Here is a 26,051-nt window from a genome sequence, read left to right as displayed (position 1 = left end):
ACACACACACACACACACACACACACACACACACACACACACACACACACACACACACACACACACACACACACACACACACACACACACACACACACATATATATATATATATATATATATATATATATATATATATATATATATATAATCTTGTGGGATTACAGTACTAGTTACCCGGGTCTACATGCTCCTGCATGTTGGATATACCTGGTTTAGTAGCAATGACACTTAGACTTATATACCGCTTCACAGTGCTTTACAGCCCTCTTTAAGCAGTTTACAGAGTCGGCATATTGCCCCCAACAATTTGGGTCCTCATTTTATCCACCTCTGAAGGTTGGAAGGCTGAGTCAAGCTTGAGTTGTTGAGAATCAAACTGCTGGCAACTGGCAGTCAGCAGAAGTAGTCTGCAATATTGCATTCTAACCACTGCACCACCGCAGCTCTTAAAGTATCAAAACACAAATGGAAGATAGCATATTAGATTGTATTCTATAAATCTGTTTTAGAAACAACATAATTATAAGCACTGTTACATGCATTACTCTTGTAATGCTGGTGTTCTTGATTTTAAGGTAAATGAAAGCTAAGTGTAATTAAATGCATTCTTGTACTTCCAAAACAGTTGCCCAAATATGCATTGCACGTTAAAAGGTTGATTTATGGATGTACATCTACAGTTCTGCAAAAGAAACCAAACCATATCATCTATAACCTTTTTATAAATCAGTACTGTAGTATCTATTTGAAGCTTCAATAGCATTAATTTACAAAGATTCAAAAAAAAATCTGAAAGGAAGTAAATACTCTGTCATAAAACTGTAGATTAATCGCATAGCAAAAGATAGCAACTAACACTTGATTACATGAGTTAGAAGAAGAGTATTAAGTTCCCTAGGCAATATTAAACTTAACAGTATATTGAAAATATTGGAATGGCACATTAAAACTCTTTGTAAAAAAAAAATCCAGATACATCAGATTGCCATTATGTGTTGGGACACAGGATGAGATCTCGCAAAGTTCACAAAAGGCACTCTTTCCATTTCCATTAGATCTTTCCATTTCACTGAAGTTCTTTGCATTCTTTGACTTCTCGGGAGAGCCCAAATATAGCAAGGCATAAGGAGCAAACCTAATCCTTCACATCTAAATGGGTCTCGCAGTATTTGTATTCACATTGATTTCAGGCATCAGGAAAAGCAAAAGAAACATGAACCAAAAACCTGCGCTTTGACAAATTTGCTAATAAGTATGTAGTCCATGAGGTGGTGTTTTTAGGATTTTCAAAATAATAGCTGCTGATGGTCTTTGATTTCGCTCTTTGGAAAGCAGTTTCTTAATTAGAGGAGCCTATAAATGAAGAGGATTTTAATATAAAAAATAAATGAGCATGGAATTAAGAAGAATAGATTAAAGGTTTTAAAAAGATGTTTTACAGCAGTATACCTCTTTTGGAAAATCGTCGGTAAGTTTTTTTGGAAAATTGCCTTTTTTAATTTCGCGAAAAACCTGAAAAATCAGAGTATATTTAAATTAAAGTATACAACTTTCCTTTAAAAGGTTTGTGTGCTGAATTTCAGAAATCTAGCCAGCTCCCCCAAAAGTAGCTTACCAATCTAGCAACAGAAAAATTCCACATTAAAACAACATCTAAGAGTATTTGCTTTGGAAAGATGCTTTCTAGAACAGGGGTCCCCAACCACCGGTCCACAGCATGCCAGAATCTGGATTGTACAAACAACCAAAGCCCCATCTGTGGGATGCAGTCCACACCGCCGCCACCACCCCGGTTCAGGGTAAAACCTCTCCACAGAACTGGTTCCTAGTGCCCAAAAGGTTAGCTCACTATTCTAGAAGTTACAATAGGTCAAGAATAATATTCGGTGATAAGAAATACACATAAGGGAATATTTCCACCATTCTTTTTTGCTGTCTGCCCAAAGTGGTATTTTTTATCATATTTGTACATCTTTATTACAACAGATATCAACAAATTCCCATACACAAGCTTTGCCCGTTAACCAGTGAAAGTAAGAGTAAAAATGTCTGTATGCAGGAAGACTATTTGATGTTGTAGCATAGGGATGCACACTTATGCTTATATTCATAAGCATATAAAACAGTAATATGTGTATTACAAATATTATTACAAATAATATAAATATATATGAAATAGGCCTAGTTCCAATCCAGACCAATAGACACTTCTAGGCCTGTAAAAAGTTACAAAGTCTTCATCGATATGTAAATTAATAGTAACCTGTGTTATCAGATATGCACAACTTTTGCCTAGTTTTGTAAGAAAATGTTTATAACCCAAAAGCCTACTACTTCAGAACTCTATATAATACGTATTTAGTAGCCAATAGTAGTAGGCAATCCCTATGGCCTTTAATCAGCAGATGAAAGAAAAGTTGAGATCTAGATCACTCTTCTTTCAAAAATAATCTTCCTCCCCATATATCTGCTGTCAGTCTTATACCAAAGCATTCCATTGGTGAATATAATGAACGGATAGCTTTTCTCCTTTTGCTCAGCTTGTTAATGTATGCCTTTCTTGAGTTAACTATTTTAATTTATTTTTTTCTAACATTACATTAAATAATTCAGTCTGAAAAGCAGCTTGAACACCTTTATTGAGAAATACATGCAGGCAGTTGTAAGAAAAAAAAATGATTATTTACCTTATCTTTCTCATGGTTAGTTGAAAATGGAAAAAGCATTTCATAAAAAATCAATCCTAATGAAAAGAGATCTATTTCCTTGCCATAATTGCACCCTTCCTAATGGAAAGCATAACACAAGCATGTTAGGTACTTCAAATGTAAAAACAAAATACAGAGCGAATCAGTTAATTTTGTTTCAGCGATGTGTGCAACTTTCATTCACCTTCATAATAGTCTTTGGAGGCAAAATTGTATACAATGCTGTTGAGGAAAAATGTATGCGAATAAAGAACGCCAAAAAAAGTTAATTTTCAGCATAGGGCCATTTATTTAGAAAAGTTCCAGGTGATTTTCTCTTAGATGAAATGGAACAATTTAGTGCTTTGGGGGAGTGGGGGAGAGATGTAGATGGTTCTTGTAGTTTTTAATATTTTATCTTTGAATTTTTTTATAAAAAACATTAAAAGAATAATTCAGGTACTTGTCAATTGGCATATATTTATGATGGTTGCACTGTCCTGGGATCACCATTAGTAACCTTCTGAGTCAACTACTGACAAGCAAAGTCTATGGAGGAAGCCACATTTATTTAATAACTACATGATTCATTTAAATGCAGTGCTTAATTAACAACCATGGCAAAAAGGTCATAAAATGGGGCAAAATTCATTTAATAACACCTTCTTAGAAACAAATTTTGGGCTCAGTTGTCATAAATCAAGGACTACTTGATTGCTTATTTCCAATAAGCAAATGCCTTTCAAAAGGATTTTCAGTGCATACACACAGAATTATTAACAATAATTACCTGCTCAGGTGCCATGTAACTCCTAGTTCCCTTGTTCATTGTCCGTTCTACTGAAACATCATTTACACCTGATGTTACCAATCCAAAATCACCTATTTTTATGTGATTTTCACTATCAAAAAATATATTTAGAGGCTGTAAAAAAATATGAGGAAGCACTTTATATTTAGGCATATAAGGAACAAATATTTTTTTCTGGGACAGCAAAGGTCAATTCACGTACTGATTCTAGGATTACTAATACATTTTTGGGAATAAATGAATTTTCAAATATGGAACCTGCAAATAATCAGGACTGCCTTTACCTGATGGGAAAGGAAAAAGCTGACAAAGTCAGAAGCAAAGAGCAAGTGGCCAAATTTATTTTGCTAAGAACATACATGTAAAAAAACCTATTTTGAGAAATGGAAGGTCTCCTAAAACAGAAGATAAAGAAACAGGCACAGGATTCGAGCCTTGGGAGTGCTATATATATAAGGACTAATTTTTCAAGCACCAATCTTGGTAACTTTAAGACCTGTGGACTTTAACTTCCAGAATTCAAAACATAAAGTTACCAAAGATAGTTCCCCTGCTCTACGGCTTTCAGTATCTTATTTGTTTGTTTAACTTCCATGCTACCCAGCTTGCTGAGGTTTCTTTAGCGGACTTATTCATTCAATAAAAAACACCAAATAAAATAAATAAATAAATTCATAAATTTAGCTGGTTGCCTTCCTCATTAAGTATTCTTCCAATATCTGCAAAAATTGTCTATATGAACTCTGAAGCTCTGCTCTGAGCCTTCTAGTTCAAGTATTAGTATATAGCATTTTTTCCTATTTTGTCCCCACAACTACCCTTGAAGTAGTTGTGGGGACAAAATAGGAAAAATGATATACCCTTGAAGTAGATCGGGCTGAAAAGAGTGTCTGGCCCTGTGATGATTTGGCATAAAATAATGGCAGACAGTAAGGAGCTTGAAATAGAGGCTTGTCTTTATTCAGCGGCAGCCATCTTAAAACTACCTTCTGTCCCAGATGACGTCATTAAAAAGTTAACTGTTTTCTAACCTTCTTAAAGAGCTGGGCATAACAATTGAACTTGGAATATAGCATAAAACATACACATCATTACATGGCCCAAGGTAATTTTTGTGAGGTAGTGTAGATCCTCCCTAGGTCACATTGCAAAAATAATTACATTATACCGGCTCTCACTAAAATCTAAAAACTAAATCAAGGGCTTGATTTCTAAAAGTTGCATCACTGAGATTTTCTACATAGGTATGACTTAGTTCCTCTCTGCAATGAAGCAAATGATCTAGAACAGGGGTCCCCAAACTTTGCAACTTTAAGACTTGTGGACTTCAACTCCCAGAATTCTCCAGCCAGCAGAGCAGAGCTGGCTGGAGAATTCTGGGAGTTGAAGTCCACAAACCTCTGATCTTCAGGTTGAGTCCTGAGGTTTGAGTCCTGAGGTTTCTGCTGTTATCTAGGCCTGAATGTAGGGCTGAATTTCAGGAAGAATACTGTACTTTATGGCCAGATAGGAACCAAGTCACATTTCATTCTGGGTGATGAGTGTTTCACAGAAAACAAGGAGCTTATATAATTCTGTCAGAATTCTTAATATTGTATACCTAGTTGTATTTCTGTTATACGCACTGTAATATTTTACAAAAGGGTTTTCAAAAAATTCCCATAAGAATATTGTTCAGATGGCACGATCTGATATTTTGAATTGTTGACAATACGCACCTTGAGGTCTCTATGAATTAAATCCTTAGAATGAATATATTTCACTCCTTCCACTATTTGTTGAAATAGAAATATAGATTCATCTTTACAAGAATTTCCCGTTTTTTGATCTAACCAATCTGATAGATTTCCTTTTTCACAAAATTCCATACTAATGAAGAAGCAGTCATATTGCTTTTCGCTGTTAAGAATTTAAGACAAAAAAAGACAATAATATTAAAACTATCTACCTCCCAATTGGTTTACTGACATCAGTCGTAGGTCCAACCGTTTGTATAGATCCAACCATTTTGTTTATTTATGGGATTCAAGTACAGCTGAGAACTCCATGATATAACTAACCATGTTTCAAGTAAAGCTCTGAGCTATCAGGAAAAACCCATTTGTACATTAATGCCAAAGGATGACAGAAAGCCCAATTTAATTTAGATAAAAATTTAGTGCCTCACATACAGAAAGTATACAATAACATTATTTGCTCTTAAAGGCTAAATAAACGCAGGCACTCTTGATGGGGATTTCCCTTCCTCTTCTGTAGCCTCACCTCCAAGGCCAAAATGGCTCCTATTCTTGCAGCCTTCCATAACTTTGGCAAAGTCCTAGGATGTCCTAGGAGATGTAATAATTTGATGCCAGAATATGAGGATTTAGTCAATAAATGGTTATTGTTTGATTGTATTAATTCTCTAAAGTATTATTACTCTATTGTTATAAGAATAACCATCACGTACAAGCTTGTTGGGTTGAACTGCTTTAACATACACCCTGATACGGAAATGTTAACGATTTGGCTCTGTGATACTGCTCCCTGACAACTTTCCTTTTTTATTTTAGCTTGCTTTGTAATAAAAGGAAAGACACTTTCTGCCTGTTTATGTTCAACATAAGTTGTACACATTTAAGACCGCAAGATGTAAGTTTGAATAGAATAAATCGAGTGGAATTTGCCCAGTAATTGCAAAGCTAACTAAGCACAAACAAAACAGATACTCAAAATGTTTTCTTTTAAAAAATACACATTATGTAATGATGAAATTACCCGGTTTCTTCGGTTCCAGGAAATTGGAAAATGTCTTTTCCAAACCAACAATAATAATATTTAACAATGTGTAGGTGATCCAGTGCTGCCAATGCTTTTACTTCTCTTTCTCCTTCATCTTCTTTGCTGTTATGATTGGGCCAAAACAACAATCATAATAATAGTAACAATAAAAACTGTTTGTTGCTAACAATTGGTCCAAAAGCCTACAATGCAGAATTATTTCCAGAAGTAGCTGTTTACAAGATTATTCAACATAAAAGTTTTTCTATAAAAAGGAACAGGAATCCAATTTGGAATTCTGCAAACATGTGCCAGAAGTTATACTTCAGATAATGAAATCATAAAAAAGGAAAATCTTAAAAATTAAGTTTTACTATTAACATAAGAAATGTTCTAATGTAAAAATTAGACTTAACAAAAATAGCATAGAGAAATTCATATAATAGACAAAGAAGACATCCCTAATCTATTCTTTTATTTATTTATTTTTTATTTTATACACATAAGCACATCAACAGAACACATAAACACATTAACAAAAATAACCACATAACTTAAAAACAACATAGGAACAATAGGTTCCATCGTATATCATACCACAGTTCTGAATCGGTTTCTTTGCAGTTAGTGTTTTCCTTTCTATACATTTCTATCTTGCGTTCGTAATCTCGTTACTCATTATCCATTTTTATATACATTTCTTTCTTTATTTATACTTAACTACTTACGATCAAGTATTATTTACCTATATTGTGCTTTATATTTTTACTGTCATCTATTCTCTTACATGCAGTTATAGGTATACATTCACATAGTTATTCTTTTTCTTTGCCATTCTTATATTATTATTATTCCATTTAAAAGGGTATAAGGTATAATTTGGAATGTATTATTTACCATCCTTCACACCTGCTATGACACCATTTTCTTTCTTTTCTTTTCTCCTTTCCTTCCTTCTCTACTTCCTTCCTTCCTCCTCTCCTTCCCCTTCTTCCTTCCCTTACTACTCCCCTACTACTACCCTCTGTCCTCCTTCCTACCCTCTCTCCTTCTCTTTTTCTCTCTTCCTCCCTCCTCTCCTTCTCTTTCTCTATTCTTGTCTGCTTTTCCTAGTTCAGATACAAAATCAAGTCACACAGAAATTTCCCTGTAACCCTACTTTTTATCTTTGTAAGTGATGTCCCTCATAAACAAAGCACAAGAAATAAAAATAAAATATGTCTGTTACCATTTTGAAAATTTATTGGTGGCATATGGAGTTTTTCACTATCTGTAGACAGACAGGTGATGATTTAGAAACCTAAGTATTTTCAAAGCACAGCAAAATGATATAGGACTAATATCTATCCTTATTGTACAATGATTTTCAATAAAATATTAACTCAGTCTTCTACGCATAAAATCTGAAAGTCTCTCGAATAAATGATTTGAGAGACTTACTTATTCAAAATGCATGCTATATAAGTCATTAAGATTCCACCAAAATTGTTTCAAAACCTATTAGAACTTCTCTGTTCAGGAGCAGTCCTGCATGTGTGATGAAGCTCAGGTATGGCATATACATTGCAATCCCAGCACCTGACTACTAGCTTGCACTTATAAAAAATAAAAGGAAGCAAAGCATAACTTACCCAGAAAGTCGGATGCGTTTGATTGCACATAATCTATTATCAATGGTATTCTTTCCCTTGAAAACATTTCCAAAACCACCAGAACCAATTTTCTCTATATCATCAAAGTCTTTAAGAAATCTGTTTTAAAAACAATTAAAATCTTAGAATGCCATATAGCAAAATGTTTGAAAATACTTATACCAAAAGCATTAACATATAAACATTTTTATAATATAAATATATGCAATCCTTTTCTCATATAATATTCATATATCCCTGCCTTTCCGTCTTAAAAGTGCATAACAATATGACTATTCCAGAATTCAATTTTGAGGAATGTATTTAAAAAAGAGTACAAATAACTATGCAATGGGAAAGGAGCTCTTGCAAAGCATAATGGGTTGAAGCATTAAAACATCAATACCCTCTGGAAGGCTCATCATGACCATTTCAAAGGGTTTCTCCATGCAGGGGCCTAGACAAAGAACACCTCTGGTGGATTTGTATGCAAAAAGCCTGTGCCTAAACAGGCATGCAATGACAATGTTGACAACAACAAAACTCTTTCAAATTGCCATGGCTTTGGTTATATCCGTGATGGCGAACCTATGGCACATGTGCCAGAGGTGGCATGCAGTCTTCTCTGTGGGCACGTGCACCATTGTCAGCTGCTCTTCTGGTTTCTAGTGCGCACATGTGGGCCGGCCAACTGGTCCAGTGAGCACTGGAGCACCTGAAAACGGCCCAAAATCAACCTAAAATGGCCAAAACACATGCGCATGCGTGCGCCAGTCAGCTGATCTTTGGGTGTCCAGTGCTCTGGCATGCACGCATGCATTCACATTCTGGCTTGAGTACTCAGTGCCGAAAAGGTTCACCATCACTGGGCTTTATCATTTTAGAACAATGTCAGCATTTTAAAAAATATGCAAATGAAATTACTTTCATCTTCTGGATACTTTTCACAGGGAATCTAATCTATTAGTATTGTGGTAGTTCCGTCTGCACTTAAGTAACACAGTAAGCCTACATTCAGGATTTAGTGGCGCCTACTCCTAAAGATGTAAGTATAGGATAATCACCCAATGCACAATGATGGATAGTTTCCTGAATTGATACAGCTATGGAAGTAGCCTAACCAGATTAAATTTATGTTGTCCACTTACATTGCTTTATTGTCAAAATGTATTCCAAATCAAACAGCAGCTCTGAATTTATCTTAAGAATTAAGGGAAACAGAAAGTCTATTTGATGTAGAATATCAAATGGAGGATGCTGAACAGTTCATTATCAAAAAGTATTGTCTGGATGAGATTCTGATGAGCAGATATTTTATTGTGTAACAGAGTATCTAGAGGATCTGCTGTTGTTGACCAGGTACCTCACATTTGCGAGGTCCTTGGTGCTATTTGAGCTTGGCTGTTTTCCTACAGATGTTTCATTACCAAACTAGGTAACATCATCAGTGCCAGCAGGGAATGCGGTTTGCCCTCATTTTATATTTCTGTGGCTTGCCCTGTCAATGCTGGTGGGAGTAAACTTGGTGGTTCCTTCATTGGGTTGTTGTTTACTGTTTCTCTGGCTGACCTACAAATATTCCTTTCTGTCAGTACCTCACATCTTCTCATCGTTTTATATTTTGCCTGATCATTTTCATAATGGAAGTTGGAAATTGTGTGCTTGCATGCATATAATGAACTCAAGCAATTATATTCCAATAAAGAAAAATCTTGATTTGATAGAAGTCCCTTTCTCAAATTTCTGACTATAAAAAGATTTCAGATTTGATGGGTATGTAGCATCCAAACTGTGGTAGCATAGGTCTTTGCATGATCACCTCTATCAAGCATGCATTACCATAGACTAGTATGAGGGTGTCTTGCAAACGAAAGATTTATGAAAGGAACAGCAGTCCTCTAACATCACTGTCCAAGACTACAGTGGAACCTCACATCACAAACACTTCTGACCACAACCAAATCGGATGCCGACCTGAAAATCCACTAAATGTTTCACTCTGTTCATAAACGCATCCTCGGGTGGCGATCAATCACAGCCGCAGCAATGTTCCCTGCCAGTGATTTCCCCTTCCGCACGTGTGTGTGTGTGTGTGTGCATGTGCATGCACACATGCATAGTGAGTCTTGCCTCCAGTCAAAACCAAATCGGGTGCTGACCAAAGTCCTGGAATGAATTACGGTCATGACCAGAGGTTCCACTGTACCTGAGAATCAGTAGGTATGTAAAGCAATCCCACCATAGGAAAATAATCCAGGATACCATAGTTAGTTGTATTAAATCTTCTGGCAATTCTAAAAGAACAAATAACCAACCTCTTTATTTTCCAAATACCTCAAAAACTAAAATAGTTTACTCATTCCAAATAAGTCAAGAAGCCAAATTAAAAAGATTTCTTGTGATCAGTATCCCCAACAGTATTCTAACAAAACATGCAGGAAAAGGATAAGCAAATGTTTTAGGTAAGGACTCAAGAAAGGAAAGGGCAAATTTATTTTTTAAAAATCAGACAAAAACTATTTTGTGCCGTACAAAGCAAGAGATAGTTTATCACTAATTTTCTTACCACCTGGATCCAGTTCCTCTTATTCAGCTACTGTGGCTATTTGATAAATAGCTTTTCAAAGAAACCTGAATCAGATATCAATCTATATCCAATTATTATATTTCCTATTAACCCCACATCATATTAGAAAGATAATTCTTATTCCAAGAATTGAAGTAGCTTGTTACCTTTCATTTTTGGTGAATTTACTTGTTCTTGTACACAGCTTTGAAAATCTTGCAGCCAAGGGTGTTTCTTTTCTTAGAAAAATATTGAAATGAAATACATTGACATACATAAATGGTACACACAATTGTATATAAATACTATTGATTTAATACATTTATTGTACAGCTAATAATTCCATTTCAAAAGACGGCACATACCTTTTAGGTTTCATAGATTGACTGAGTGGACTGACCTAAAGCAAAATGGGGGAAAAGAAACAAGTATTATATACCATATTTTTCAGAGTATAAGATGCTCCGAAGTATAAGATGCACCTAGCTTTTGGGGAGGAAAACAAGGGGGAAAAAATCTGCCTCTGCCTCCCAGCAATTTGCTCCTTGCAACAAACAGCACAAACACTATACACTGTTTGTAATGTTACATTTCAGACTATACTTGTACAGATGCTGTTAAAATTGATATGCTTTGTGGAAGTATAGTTATTCTCTGCTATTTAAAAGAAGATACAATAGCACTGGGCCTCTTCAGATCAAGCATTTATTCTAAAAATCTTCTTCATTTTGTTAAACTGTCTAGAACAATGATAAAGCAGTCTTTAAAAAATAAGTCTAATAATTTGAACATTCTTTAGGCATTTATAGTTATTGACTTACTTTCTTGCAGCAAACAGCAAACAGCCTGATTAGCACAAGAAAAAGAATCTGCTTCTGCCTCCCAGCAATTTGCCTCATGGAGCAAACAGTAAGTTTCACTTTTGGTTTAAGCCTCCCGATCATCAGCTGTTTCAGGCTGCAGGGATTGCTATAGCCTATTGCAGCCTCCCAAGCCCCATTTTCCCCATTTGCGGCAAGGAGGTAAATTGCTGGGAGGCAGAGGCCAAAGATGGGTGGGGCTACATTCAGTGTATAAGACGCACTCAAATTTTCACCCTCTTTTAGGAAGGGGAAAAGTGTGTCTTATACTCCGAAAAAGATGGTAATTATTCTATCTTGAAGCTAAATGTTGAAGTTGACCAAAATTACAATATAAGGAAAGACCACTGAGTAGGTTAAAACTAGGTGCTCTGTAAGCAATTCCCCATTTCTGAATCAGGAACTTGAATCTGAATCTGATTGGCTATATTTAAACTAACCAATCAATACATTGGCTAATTTAAAAAAGTTCCTCCTAGTTTGAGTGCCTCAATCACCAATACAGAAAGAAGAGATGAGAAGAATAAGAAAGACACTTCCAAGACTTTCTATATTTTCTCCCTAGAACTCATCAATATTGGCAAGAACTAAACATGCCAACTGTATTTCCAGTTACTTTTAGCTGCTTCCGTTCTGTGTGACCAGCTGAGTTTGACAGTGACGTGCCCTAGAAAGTGGATGCTAAGGTATACAAACACATTAAATAATGAATTGAAGGTAGTTGCTTCTGTTTATTCATGATTCTAGCCAACATAACCTTATAGCCAAATCAACATGTCAAACTTCATAACAAATATACACTGCTTATTAAACACAAAGTAAAGATAAACTACTCTTTAGAGATTTGTATGAACCTCCATACAAATGTTTTCTCTTCTATAGAAAGAATGTCAGTGGACTTCAAATTACTACTTATATAATAAAAAATAATATTTGGAAGTTATTTGGACTCCATCACATATGCATAAAGAAGAACTGTAAATAACATCATTTTGTTGGAGATATAATAAAGATATAGATAATGGTAGTTACGACAATTCCTTTAGCAACTGTTTAAAGTTATGACAACACTACAAAACGTGACATGACTGGTCCTTGCACTTACAACCATCACTCTGTCCTTGTAGTCATGTGATCACAATCAAAATGCTTGGCAACTGGCTTCCATTTACAATGGCTGCAGCAGCTCAGGGTCACATGATTGAAATTCATGACCTTCCAGCCAACTTCCAACAAGTAAAGTCAACGGGGAAGCCAGCTGCAACTCATGATCACATGATGTCTCATATAATGAATGCACAAATTAACAACAAATGTTCTGGTCCCCATTGTGATTGAAGGTCAAGCATAACCTTTAATGCTTCTTTAAAACATGTGTTTTTGCAATGTCATGCACTTAAAATTAAGTTTTGGCAGAAAGCACTGGATTATATAAATATAGGTGTGCAACAAAAAGCTACAATTATCAGATGATAAGATTCTTTGAGCTAAATGCCTAATGTTTGGAATTTGATAAAATGTAATAATGATAAAAAGATAATGTAAATGAATTGTCTATGCCCTTTTTATATCTAAAAGATTGATACTGCAGCATTAGAAAGATAAATGTACAGCTCTTTTAATTCAATACATTGAGGGTCTGATTAATTTGGCACTTATAAATGGAGAGCCTATAGACATAGACTTATATAGACAAATATAATGAAATATGGGATTCATTAAAAAAAATACAACAGATTAAAAATGATAGTTATATAAATGCATTAAAATGAATATGTACTTGAATAATAATTGAATCAAATAACTATATATAGAACTGTAACTATTTACTGCCAAAATGATATATATATTTCTTTTCCTTTGTTGTATCTTTTCTTTTCTTTTTTTTAAAAGCACTTTTTATATTTTTTTCCCCAATGTATGACAATGTATGCATTTTTAGTTTTGTGGAATCTTTCCCATTTGGGCCATTATTTTAAAAGCAATAAAAGAATAAACTGAAAAATATTTTAAAGTTCTATTTACAGGGGTCTGAAGAGATGAAATTTCATTTAGCTGAATGGCATCAGCATCTTCAGTAAATGTGTCAGATGTCTTCTTCAGTTCCGAATCCAAATCTGTACTGCTACAGAATTTTTTTAAAAAAATAAACAGGATAATTAGAATCTGTCTTAACAACTATCTAGATAACACTAAAACAATCTTCACAGGTTATCATGATTGCATTTTATTGCCATTAAATTAGCCTCATATATGCTTTTCTACATCTACACTTTGATGAAACTCAAGCAAACAACTCAAGTGACATCTGTTCTTGAGCTGAATCTTTGTATTACTACTAAAGTATGCATAAAATAAAAACAAAGTCCATTCATGTTTCTTGGAAATTTAATTGAACAATTCTACACAGTTTATGATCTATCCAAATTAAAATGCAGATTATGTAGGCTGTTCCAGATCGTTCGTTCATTCATTCATTCATTCATTCATTCATTCATTCATTCATTCATTCATTCATTCATTCATTCATTTTGTTTGTGCCTTCAAATCAATGTTGATTCTTGGAAATTGACTTTAAGGGCTGAGAGTAATGTTGGTGTTCCTTGCCCCATCTTCTTCTTGCCCCATCTTCTTCTAGATGAGAGGTTCAGGGTAAAATAAATGAAAACTTCTCTAGAGCCATTTGAATGTATCTATTTTTAAATTGCCGATGAAATATTGCTTACTTTGCATTATTGGCTGGAATGCTGAAAATCCCACTCTGATTTATTGATATCAATATCCACTGATACTGATATTCATTGATTTCTAACTGAAAGATAATTTTATACACTGAAGCTTTAGATTATTGCTACATTTTTAGCCAGAATTTACTATCAAGGAATTGACTCATTGGGGAGTAGGCAGTGTCTAATTTTTTTTTCTGGTTGGGACTAAATAGACTAAATAGAAGGTAACCCCTGTGGAATTCTCCTCTATTTCCTTGGAGAATAACACTGCATTGCTTTATGGTCTTGGCTCTGCATTCCTAGATATTGCACTGAATATTGCTTCAGTGTCCAGTTGTGCTAACAGAGTTAGACCACGATTGGACATTCATTCTATCATCACCTTAAATGACCCTTTCATTTATGTGAATTTTATTAAAAAGATAAGTAGTATTGTGTTTTTTCAATGCATTCATCCTATATTTTGACTCTAGTTTCTCCATTTATCTTAGAAGCCTAGTTAAGTAAGAACTTCTGATCAGCCAGGGCATGCAAGTGGTTACTTAAAATTGCTTCTTCTAACCTGTATGGGTTGATTCCAAAATATTGACTCAGGTAGTCAAAGTTGCAATGGCATTGAAAAACCTGACTTATGACCCTTTTCCACACTTATGATCACTGCGGCATCCCCATGGTCACATGATCAAAACTCAGATCCTTGGCAACTGACATGTATTTATAATGGTTGCAGTGTCCTGGAAGGTCAAGTGATCACATTTTGCTACCTTCTGATAAGAAGCAAAATCAATGGGGAAGCCAGATTCGCTTAACAACCCCGTCACTAACTTAACAACTGCAGTGATTCACATAACAACTTTGTCAGGAAAATGGGACAAAACTCAATTAACAATTGTCTTTCTTAGGAATGGAAATTTTGGACTCAGTTGTAGTTGTAAGTCGAGGACTACCCATAATTAAAGTTGGTGAGGGGGTTCCCCACCTTAATTCTTTAAATTTTCTCACAGATAATATAAAGAAAAAGAAAAAAAAATAGAACAGCTAGAAGGGGAAGAAGATGCTGTCAAGATTCCCTTAAACTCCAACCCAAAAGGGGCATCATGGAAGCAAAAATGATGAAAGCAGCATGTCACAAGCTCTACCCCTTTTGGACACACATCACCATGCCACAAGTATTTACAAAAGGGTGAAGGTATAAACCAGACAGAGACAATCAGAATAAAATTATGAAAAAGCCTTTCATACTGATTATCATACCTCTCCTAATTGGTGTTCATTTTGTGTTCTATTGTTTACATCAATTTATTTAAACAGTATTTTTTTAAAAAGTAATTCAGTATAATCTTACCTCCCAGATGCTTCACTCAACGGTCCTTGACTACTACTAGATGTCATATCTGAAGAATCACTGAGAGAGTTAGCATGTTCTTCTGCCTAGAAAAATAGTAATTCCAAAACAAAAGATTTATTCAACAAAAGTTAACAATGAAAGAAAAATCATTTATTTTACACCTGGGAGTTTTAAACATATACAGGTAATTCTTGGCTTATGACTGGTTGCTTAACAGCCATTTGAAATTAAGACAGCCCCCTGCAAGCTACTTATGGCCCAATTTGACCACATATGCCCACACCCATGATCACACCCATGGCTATTTGCCATGTCCCATGGTCACAAGTACAATTGTCATCCCTTTTTATCCTTCCTTCCCTTCCTTCCTTCCTACCTACCTACCTACCTACCTACCTATTTAATTTATTTGCCACCCATGTAGCAGTTCAGGCAACTCTGAACAATATCATCATGATAAAACGACATATAACTATTATAAAATATATTAAAATCACAAAAAATAAAACAAATTCAAAAACAAGGGCTTGGAGAAAAAAAGTGGATTGTCTTCTCTGTTAGTCTACCAACCACCTCCAGTAAGCAGCTTCTTCTTTAGAAGAAGAGCCATGGTGGCACAGAGATTAGACTGTAGTGCTGCAGACTACTTTTGCTGCTTGTCGGCTGCAGTTTGGCAGTTCAAATCTCACCAGGTTCAAGGTTGACTCAGACTTCCATCCTTCTAAGGTGAGTAAAATGAGGACCCAAATTGTTGGGGACAATATGCTGACTCTGTAAACCACTTAGAGAGGGCTATCGAGCACTGTAAAGTGGTATATAAGTCTAAGTGCTATTGCTATTGCTATTAGGACCCCCATGCCAGCCAGCATAGCCAAATTTTAAGAACTTTCCTGAAGGCTAAAAGAAAGGGAAGATCTTACCTCCTATGGCAAGATGTTCCAAAGGACAGGAGTCCTGGTAGAAAAGGCTCTTGGGTAAATGGATTGCTTGACAATGGGAGTATTCATTTAACAACTACTAAAAAAGTGTCAAAAACTTGGGTCCAGTAACATGATGCTTTGATTTATGATTGCAACAACTTATGATCATAATGCTGTGCTCAATTATGATTTTAAGCAGGGGACTTTTTATAGTAGCATGCAGTATGATGTAGCAAGAAAAGGAAAAATTACAAGATCACAGCTATAACTATGTAAATAACTGTTAATAAGCAGTCTACATTCATCCAGATTTGCACTTACGAACATCAAATGAGGGGGGGGGATTTAATAGGAAACAATGAAAAACTGTATTCCATCCACCCTCAAGCAGTATCAGGCTGTAAAGCTATTCATATTTGTTTGAGAGCGAGCACAATCAAAAAGAATGAGACTGAATTCCAAGTAGAGACAGAATTGCAGTATTCAAAATGGTGCCCTGATCTCATGATTGTGAATCAGAACAAGTGAAACATCTGATAAATCATTATGAACAAGTACTGCATATAGTTTTCCAATCAACCTGTGTTAATGTTCTGTCCAAATGTTATTCAGACATAAGTAATTATGGTCAGACAAACTCTATTTTGGAGAAATTACAATGATTGCAACAATAATAAGTTGCCTAGATCAAAGGTCTCCAACCTCTGGGTCGTGGCCCACTACCAGGCCATTGCCTATTTGCAAACAGGCTGTGTGCATAACTCAACTTGCATGAACAGTGGGCTGGCACGCATACACACAAATGCACACAGCTCAACTTGCAACAAATTGAGCTGTGTGCACATGCACCCATGCCTGCTGCTTACATGAGTTAGACTAAACAGTTAGTAGCACACCACTCACGCGTCCCAGTTCCCCTCCCCCCAGCTGGACCGCCAAGCTGCAAAGCTTGGGGGCTCTTGGCCTAAATAGGAATTGTTGTTCCTATTTAAGTTGTTCTTCACAATCCCTGTATCACCTTTTATAATGAAAATAATAAGTCAAACCTTTTGAAAGGTTTTCTTTCTGTATATCAAAAGACTGTACCATAATGCAACCTGTACACAATTCCATTCCATAGAACTAGAAAACAAAATTTTGAGAGCAACCTGATTTCTTTTATCCAAAACATAATAGGGACTATATGGTATATTTCAGCTTACATACTCTGAAAGTTGATGAGCTAGTCAACTTTTCATATGCTAGTTTGGCTGCTTCAAGTTTGGCTACTTGAACTTTATTTCCTCTTCCAACATCAAATTCTTTATCACCAATCTGACATGTATACGAAAAGCTAGAAGATATAAAAGAAGAAAAAAGACATTCAGTTTTATAAAAGAAGGTTGCTGACCAGATCCTATCTACCTTAAAACCAAAACTTTATACTTATTCTGTATTTACTAGACTGCATCAGCTGTAAGATAAGACAGGGGGAAATTGTTCAAAATTGTTACAGAGGAAATACCGTAATCCATTTGATTTATAAAAAATAGATTTCAGTTGGACATCAAGAAAAGGTTTCCTTCCAAGAATATATTGTTTCAGGAGGCAGTGAACTCTCTTTGACAGGCAATATTTAAACAGAGTATGGATTGTCCTCTATGCCCTATCAGTGGATCCCCATGCCAGGCAGGAATTGGACTAAATCTCTTTCAACCGTTACATTCTATGATGGTATGATTCTGCTTATCTTCTAAGCCTAAACAAGGCTTAATACAATGTATTATATATGACAAATCTGATTATTAGAGCTACATTCCTGTTGTTGCAGTCTAAACTTGCATTTGTTTGTTTGCACCAACATCATGTGTTGGTTCACACATTCTCTATGCGAAAAGGTTTAATTTGGGTTTAATGTGATATGTAAATACAGCTACTGTGATTTATAAACCATGATTTATGATTAAGCATGGTGCATAAACCCAACCATTATTCAAGAAACCACTGCTCATTGCAATGTGTGAAACAGTCTCCTGTGAATAAAATTCAATAACACCTACATATCTCAAGATATTTTTTTTTTAAATGCAACCCTATTCCCCAAGATAAAATACTATCAGTAACTCACACTGGTTTATGTTCCAATCCAGTTTTAGATATCAGGTTATACTGAACTCCCACTTTGTTCTTTAATGCATACTCATTAAGCCAAGAAACATAGTTAATTGAATTTGACGATGTAAATTCAGGAAAACTTGGAGAAAGCGGGGATAACGTTGACTCCTTGTGCTGCTCACATGAAGCCAGTTCTCCCTACAAAAAAATAAGCATAAATTATGTAAAATATATATGGGTTGAAGAATCATGCAAATTGTAGAAAGCTTTGGACTCAGGGGTGGGGGAGATAATTGCAGGGATATCCCCTAGGCCTAAGGTGGAAACAGAATTTTGATCAAGTTAGCTTTAGCTTATGGCATAATAAATCTGTTAGTTTGAAGGAACTCAAAGATGTTTTTGTGAAACCTTGAAAAATCTTGCTTTACAGAGAAAAAAAAACTTGCTGAGAGAGTTTCCATAGAAAGTCATGTGCCCCTGACAGTACCACCTAGCAGAAGTTGAAAAACCCCTCACATTGCAAAGAGAGGCAAGGTTTACAGGGGAAATATACCGTGGTGGGTTAGTTTACTACCAGGTCACTGAGAGGGTGCTGAAAGGACTCACTTGGTTCACACACATGTCCGCCGCACATTGCTGCCCATGCACAGTTGACTGAAAACTGTTCTGCGCATGCACAAAAACATGCCTGAGACAGCAGAAGAGACCGGGGAATCGTTTTGCGAGTGTGACATGCCTGAGTCGCTGCCAGTTCCAGTGACCCAGGCCGCCATACCACTACAGGTTCGGCCAAACCAGTCCATATTAACATATTTAAAAAGTTCACCATGTAGATACATAATGATGTCTGTTTAAATTAAAGTTTGTATATTTTTTCTGAGTTGGAGAGATTTTTTACAATGTAGACACCTTATCCTAATCAATTCCAGTTTGAAAATCTAAACCCTTTAAAGCTAACCTATGAGGTTAGTTGAGAATTTAGACTAGATTTGAAAACATAATGGAGTATAGAGAGTGAGGAAGAGGACCTTAATAGGGATGTGTGCGAGAAATGTTAACAAAGCAAAAATGTGTTGAAATATTAAGTCTACAAAAATGAAATAACATTTAAGAGTGACTTGGACAGGTGACCTCATGATTCACTGGAGTATAAAGGGGAGGGGATGAGATTCAGTATAATTTTCCTTGCAATTTTCCATTATTATAGCTAATCTCAATAAAGGTAGTTTTAGCCTTCCCAAGGAGTTATTTTCTGGTCTGGTCTACTTAATGAAGTTGACATGAAAGGGGTGGTGGCACTTTGGACAACTTGGTCCCACAGAGTAGAAATGTACAAATAATACATCTGCCTATCTCAACTCCAGTCTAAACATCTGGCTGAGGGTGCAAACAACTGTAACAATATTTTATTGTTATATTATATGCTGCAAGAAGATCACATAGACTGACTACAAATAATGACATGATAAAGTAGGAACAATGTTGCCTCTGAAGATCTACAAGAAATATCATTCGCCTGCAAGCAAGAACTGGTGGGACCCTAAAATAGAGAAAATCATAGAAAATGAAGAAACTAAATCGCTCTGGGACTTTAGAATTCAAACAGAAAGGTACCTGCCACATAACACCCCAGACTTAACAACTGTTGACAACAAAGACAAAAAAGTCTGGTCAGTGGACATGGCAGCACCTGGCTATAGCAGAATAGAGGAAAAAGAACTGGCGAAGATAACAATACAAAGACCAGAAAATAGAAATAGAATGACTGTGGCAAAAGCAAGTAAAGGTAGTGTCAACAGTAACAGGCACCTGTTACTGCACCTGGGTGCAATCCCAAAACAACTGGAGCATCACTTAAACACCATCGGCACTAACAAATTCACCATTGATCAACTGCAAAAGGCAGCTTTACTTGGAACAGCTGACATTCTGTGATGACATCTGTAACATCATCAAGCATCCTTAGTTGACTATCCCAGGTCCTTTGAAAGGACTCAATAGGAAGACAAAAATGTCAAATCCAGTCTGAACATCTGGATGACTGTGCGATGAACCATAATAATATTTTATTAAATTTATATGCTACCTGACTCCAGCAACTCTGGACTGTTAGGAAAGGAAGTAACTAATGATTTTGTTATTGTTGCTGCTGCTGGAGCTTTTTTTATATTTTTATGTTGCAACATCATGTGACATGATACTGGCATAATTTTTCATTTTATTTAACAAACATTTTACTGCATGGCTTATGACCAGTCAAGTTTTGGAAAAGCTATTTGTTAAGTGCAGAATGCTGCCATAACAATGCTATGCTTGCTTCCTCTTCCATGACAAACAGAAATGTATGCAGAGGGCAGATTAGAACACAAGTTGATCGTGCTCTCTACTAAGAGGAACCCCAAACTATCCTTTCCTAGTGAAAATATGAGCCTGGTTGCTCAACCTGCTGTCTAGATCAGGGCCCCCCCAAGCTGTGAGCCGCGGCCCACTAGGGGGCCATGAGGGGTTTGCAATTTGGCTGTGGAAATGGCTGGCGAGCACATGTGCCTGCACCTCACTTGCACACACAGTGGTTGAGTATGTGTGCATATGCTCCATTTATACAAGCAGCAGGTGCGTGTGCATGTCATAAATGTTGGGGAACTTTGGTTTAGATCTTGGTTTGTAGGCACTTCTCCACTTACCTTTTTTTGCTCTTGTATGGTATTCCAGGCTAATACAGCTGCCAAAGCTCTTGCTTCTTTCTTGGTTTTAGCACTGGCAGATTTATATTGGACCTTGCCAATGACAACTGCTATAGTGAATCTACAGTGAAGAAAGTAATTTATAAAATATTGTGAAGCAGGAGGAGAGATGCATTGTCTGCAAATATATATGGCACCCAATTCACTTAGTAACCATTTAGCTTAATGACAAAGTTGATGGAACAGATTGCAGCCAGTAAACAAGGGCAGGGTATACAAGATCTGTAACAGTGGTTTCTAAACTGACACAATTATTCCTTTTCTCAGTCTCAATAATGCCATTATCCCCACATAACAAACCCAGACTGCTCTATTATCCCAGGATATACCCAAATTATTCCTTTAGCTAGCTCCCTCAGTTTAAGAACAACTAATCTATATGCCAATGAATATCTTTTTAAATGTAGAACCCGGCATCAGTAGACAATAAATAAAGCTATACAGAACATGTATCATCACCTCTGTTCTGACCTAGGCTTCCCAAGAGCATGAAGCAAACACTTTGTCCCAACAAAAAAAACCCCTTTTTTAATTTACTGTGAATTCTTCTCATTCACATCCAACAAAGTCTTTCAAGGGAGGATTTACAGTCACAGACCTTATCTGCCTTGGAGAGCTGCCAGGCTGATATCTGCAAAACTTGGCAAGGAGTCTCGGAGAGTCACGAACCAATTAAGTGAACTAATTGTCTCCTGCAAACTCCACTCCCCTTTCGCTCCTCTTTTATTTCCTCTTGGAGGGATCATTCATCTCCACCTGTGGCCTTACTCCCAAGTCAACCCCTGTTCTTTAGCTGTTCCCTTCATCTGGCAACTCTATGCATGCGCATCCTGGGATCAGGCTCCAGCGTTGTCTGCCTCACTGATGTCTGACTCTGAAGGCAGCTGATAACTGGCATACAGCTCTGGCCCCCTCTCTGCCTCTGACACAGAGCTCTCATCAGAGCCATCCCCACACTCCAGGACTGGCCATGTTCCTCTCCAACCTCCTCACTGTCTGAATCTGCTGTCAGCTCCGCTGGCCACTGGCGGGCTACAACAACCTCTTATCCAAAGTAGTTACATGATTTGGGAAGTAAAACAAAAGTGTAGAGAAGAAATTTTGACCAGTCCAGGAAGAAGTTGTATGAATTCAGAAATGTTTTACATAGCAGAATTATTAAATAGTGGTTGGGATAAACAGCCAGGGAGATGCACAGTTCTTACTATTATGAAAAACATTCTGCTCCACAGCACACATATATAGGGAGGGGGGTACTGCCTTTTTATGATCTCTGGATATTCTTCATCAACTTACAGACGATCATGAGGTGGGCCTGTGATATCAATATCTTTGTACTCCAATTTTAAAAGGTTCTTCTGACAATGTTCATTAAGTTTTGCCATGCATGTACGTGAGTCAAGAGACATATTACAATCTAGAAGAAAAAAATCACAATAAGAATATTTACTAGCAGCTCCATAAACATAGCAATGGACTAATGTTTTAATATTTTCACTTGCAGATTCTGAATACTCTTTAAGAGTGGCCCCATGTATATTATGTTGCATATGTGACAATGAATAGGATTTCCCAATACTGTAAATTGATGACCGGCAAACCCACATTCACTCACTTTCACTAGGGTTAATTCTGAGCCTGTTCTTCCCAATCCAGATGCCTAAAGCCTTCCAATCTAGAGACAGATCAGGCAAGTATTGAGATAATGCAACTAAATATCAAATATCAAGTACTGATATCTGAACTCATACTGATAGATGACCCTGGCTAGTAGCCTCACACAGAAGTTTAGGGCGAACTGGCTACAAATTTGGTTGGCTTCAAAAGTGTTGAACCAATTCAGGGAATTTATGGCAATCAGTGGCTACCTTGATTGCCGTGTGATTGTTTCTGAAGGCCATCTTCAAGAAGACTATGGAATTCCTTGTGCAGTTGTGAGAACAGACTAGACTAGATGAGCAAGGAATCTGATCCACCATAGCATGGCTTTTATTATGTTCATTGAAATCTCAAGAACATCACAAGAAAAGGTGATTTAATCTCTTCCCCTATTACCAAGACCAATTGGAACCTTCCTCAAAGAAAGGAAACCACTGAAATACTGTCTTTTCCCCATTTCCAAACACAGCTCAGAAGGGTTCCATGACCAGCAATATCAACGGTTGCTAAGATGTAATGCAGGACCAGATTATTTCTACTACCCATATCTGCCAGAGATTGTCTACAAGAACAATCAATGAGAGACTAAGAAACAGGAAATATTATTTAGTTGATGTGAGAAGAAGCACCACAGCCCAGATATGGAAACCAGGAAAAAGAAATATTTTAAAGAGATTCTATCTTAATTGGTTTGTTATAAGCCTGCCTTGGGATTCATTTTCACAGTTTTCAAGACATGTTTTACTCTGACTAGCATTAAAGATGTTTCTTAAATTCTGAGATGTTTCACTTCTTGAATCTGTCAGCTAAGTGCAACCTAAGTGCAGCCTTGTCCATAATATACTAGGGTCTAAAGTCTAACTGAAGAGACAATCTACTTCATTCAGGGTTGCAGACTAGTCAAAAATGTTCCAACACTTCTAGATGTAGTTATGGCTTCCTGAAGACATGGAATTATCTGTCTTCCTGCCTAAGTAATTGCCTTCATTATTTTTCCCTAAAAGGGCACAGATAATCTAAAGAGGAGCACCAGTGGGCAATTGTGGGCACAATATATTTAGCCACTCTTCTTGCCTATTTCACTACTCTAAGACAAAGGTCCCAAAATCCCGGGGGCCCATTGAAAATCGGGCCACACAAGCAGCGGGGCAAACAGGCAAAACTATTTACACAAGCAGCGGGCATGCTTACTTGTGCATGAAGTTCCATTTTACAGGTGGCCAGTGTGGATGCCTGTTGCTTGTGGAAATGGAGCTTCGTGTGTGATGGTGAACACCTGCTGCTTGTGCAGAACCATCCCTCCCCCCAACAGACGGCTTCACAGAGCAAAAAGACTGGAAGTCACTGCTCCAAGTGATGGAGAACCTGTGACCTTCCGATTGTTGCAAAGTTACATTTTCCATGTTTCCGTGATAGCCAAAAATAAGGGTTGTTGGGAGTAGGACACAAGTTTTTCACTCCCATTTTAACCATTGTTGTTATTGTTGTTGGTTTTGTTGTTAGAATATATTTCAATTGTGTAACTATATCAAACTTTCTATCTTTATCCAGATACAGCTTTCAAAATAACTCTTTACACCAATAACTAATGTAAGCTGCTAGAAATTGTTTTTCTCTACTCTTACTCTATGAAGGCTAAAGACATATACTGAAAATCCGTATTTTGACATTCAAATTCAGGTTGCAATAAATTCAGTAAAATGATATCAAAACATGCACAGAATTGCAGCATGATGTACTTTGATTTGTCATGTCAAATTAAGATAGAGGACCACACAGCAGAGTTGGGATGTCCAGGGACAACAGGAACATCTCTACCCTCTGTGCACAATACAATAAGGTGTTAGATATTAGATCTAACTACAGTGGTTTCCACCAAGGTCCTCTGTTCCACCGGGAACAGAGGTTTAATCCTATTGGTCGAAGGGTCTGACAGCTCTCTATAAAAGGGCTGCTATCAGACTCAACCTTCGCTGAATTGTTCTCACTTGTTGTACTCAATAAAGAGCTATTGTTACCGTTGAGCCTGTGTGTGCCTATCCATTACCAATCTAACATAAACAGTAAAGTAAAAAACAGTAAAGTAAAATAAACAGTAAAGTTAAAAAATTACATTAAATTTTGTTTGTTAGTGTGCCACTTTTATTCACCATCATCCTGGTTTCTATCTGCAATTTACCATATCATCATATTGTTCAGACCCAAAATGAAGGGCATCTTCAAAATCCAATCAGACTTTGCACTCAAGGTTTGCTATAAACCTTGGTTTCTAATCACAACTGTATTTTGGATATAGGCAAAAAAAAACCCCTGCAAAATTCACTTACACAATTATGTGCCATTTATAAAGGGAAACTAACTAGGCAATATGAGCTTATAAGTTGCAAAGTAACACTGACAAACCTAGAATTGAAATCAGCATCGACCAACCCTCTATACCAGGGGTGTCCACACTTGGGAACTTGTGGACTTCAACTCCCTCTGCTTTATATACACACCGCCTCGTTTTTCAATATTGACAACTTTTACATGTGTGGACTTCAATTCCCAGATTCCCTTGGGCTGCTGTGAGTCGAAGTCCATACCAGGTGGAGGATCGCCGCTCTACGGGATGCGGGGATCCAAATTATCCCGCCGTACCTCTAACCCGATGGTTTTCCACTCTTTGCTTGAACGCTCCGGGAAGAAACCGGAAATTTCACAGGGAAACCTATTGGGTGGGTGGGAAATGCTTCCTTAAGGACGCTTGAACCGAACCTCGACTGAGCCTATTTAATTTAGTAAACCGATTTAATTTAGAAAAAGGCTTAATTAATGTCAATGGGTCCTTCGCTTCCCCCTATTCTTCATATACAACAGAGGCAAAGAGGTTCTTTGGTACTGCTGAATCTGAGGAGTCCTACCGGCCCCCAGCAATGGCCTATTCCCCCTCGGTCTCCACTTCCGTCTCCCGCCGCTTGAATACTCACCGAAGCAGCAGAAGCTCTGGAATCAACAGTTTCTCCCCGGGAAGAAGCCGTGTCAACCTTCTCCTCCAGCTGAGCGCAGCCGACGGGAAGCACTACCACTTTCCACTTTCGTTTCCCCGAGGCTCGCGCGGCTAAGGCTGCCCCCAGCCGAAATCTCGGCGAAATCAGCCCAACCCGCCGAGAGAATCGAAAGTCAAATTGTGCTCGGCGGGGAAACGCAACGCCCAGCTCGTAGCTTTCAGCTACGGTCAAGGCTCTCCCTGCTGCCGGC

The 26,051-nt window shown here is 37.0% G+C and overlaps 1 protein-coding gene across 2 annotated transcripts; it reads right to left on the bottom strand.

Moving 5' to 3' along the window:
• Nucleotides 1-146: 146 nt before the first annotated feature.
• EIF2AK2 (eukaryotic translation initiation factor 2 alpha kinase 2) lies at nt 147-26,009 on the bottom strand. Of its 2 annotated transcripts, XM_014068153.2 has the most exons (16): nt 25,781-26,008; nt 22,449-22,569; nt 21,093-21,213; nt 18,422-18,606; nt 17,521-17,647; nt 15,392-15,477; nt 13,343-13,442; nt 10,823-10,857; nt 10,625-10,696; nt 7,892-8,011; nt 6,258-6,383; nt 5,219-5,399; nt 3,480-3,614; nt 2,690-2,788; nt 1,452-1,514; nt 147-1,355 (listed from the first exon to the last, which is right to left on the bottom strand). In XM_014068153.2, exons 2-16 carry the CDS (start codon nt 22,559-22,561, stop codon nt 1,248-1,250), a joined length of 1,671 nt encoding a protein of 556 aa, XP_013923628.2. In that variant the 5' UTR covers nt 22,562-22,569; nt 25,781-26,008; the 3' UTR covers nt 147-1,247. The 2 variants fall into 2 exon arrangements, with proteins under 2 accessions (XP_013923628.2, XP_087574097.1); XM_087717971.1 differs by lacking the exon at nt 1,452-1,514 and having other exon boundaries at nt 25,781-26,009.
• Between the last annotated feature and the right edge of the window lie 42 nt (nt 26,010-26,051).

Source organism: Thamnophis sirtalis, unplaced genomic scaffold (assembly GCF_051295495.1).
Source record: "Thamnophis sirtalis isolate CommonGarterSnake01/CBP01778 unplaced genomic scaffold, rThaSir2_p1.2 scaffold_6, whole genome shotgun sequence".
Lineage (NCBI taxonomy): Eukaryota > Metazoa > Chordata > Lepidosauria > Squamata > Natricidae > Thamnophis > Thamnophis sirtalis.
The sequence above is the reverse complement of the archived record's forward strand: the minus strand, read 5'-3'. Positions and strand labels throughout refer to the sequence as shown.

Bases quoted from the DNA above. Each gene is read 5' to 3' on its own strand.
- EIF2AK2 (XM_014068153.2), bottom strand. From the start codon at position 22,561: ATGTCTCTTGACTCACGTACATGCATGGCAAAACTTAATGAACATTGT. The intron at 21,214-22,448 runs GTAAGTTGATGA...TCTTCACTGTAG, and splicing joins GGCCCACCTCATGATCGTCT to ATTCACTATAGCAGTTGTCA. The intron at 10,858-13,342 runs GTAAATAGAACT...ATTTTGCTTTAG, and splicing joins TTTCATCTCTTCAGACCCCT to GTCAGTCCACTCAGTCAATC.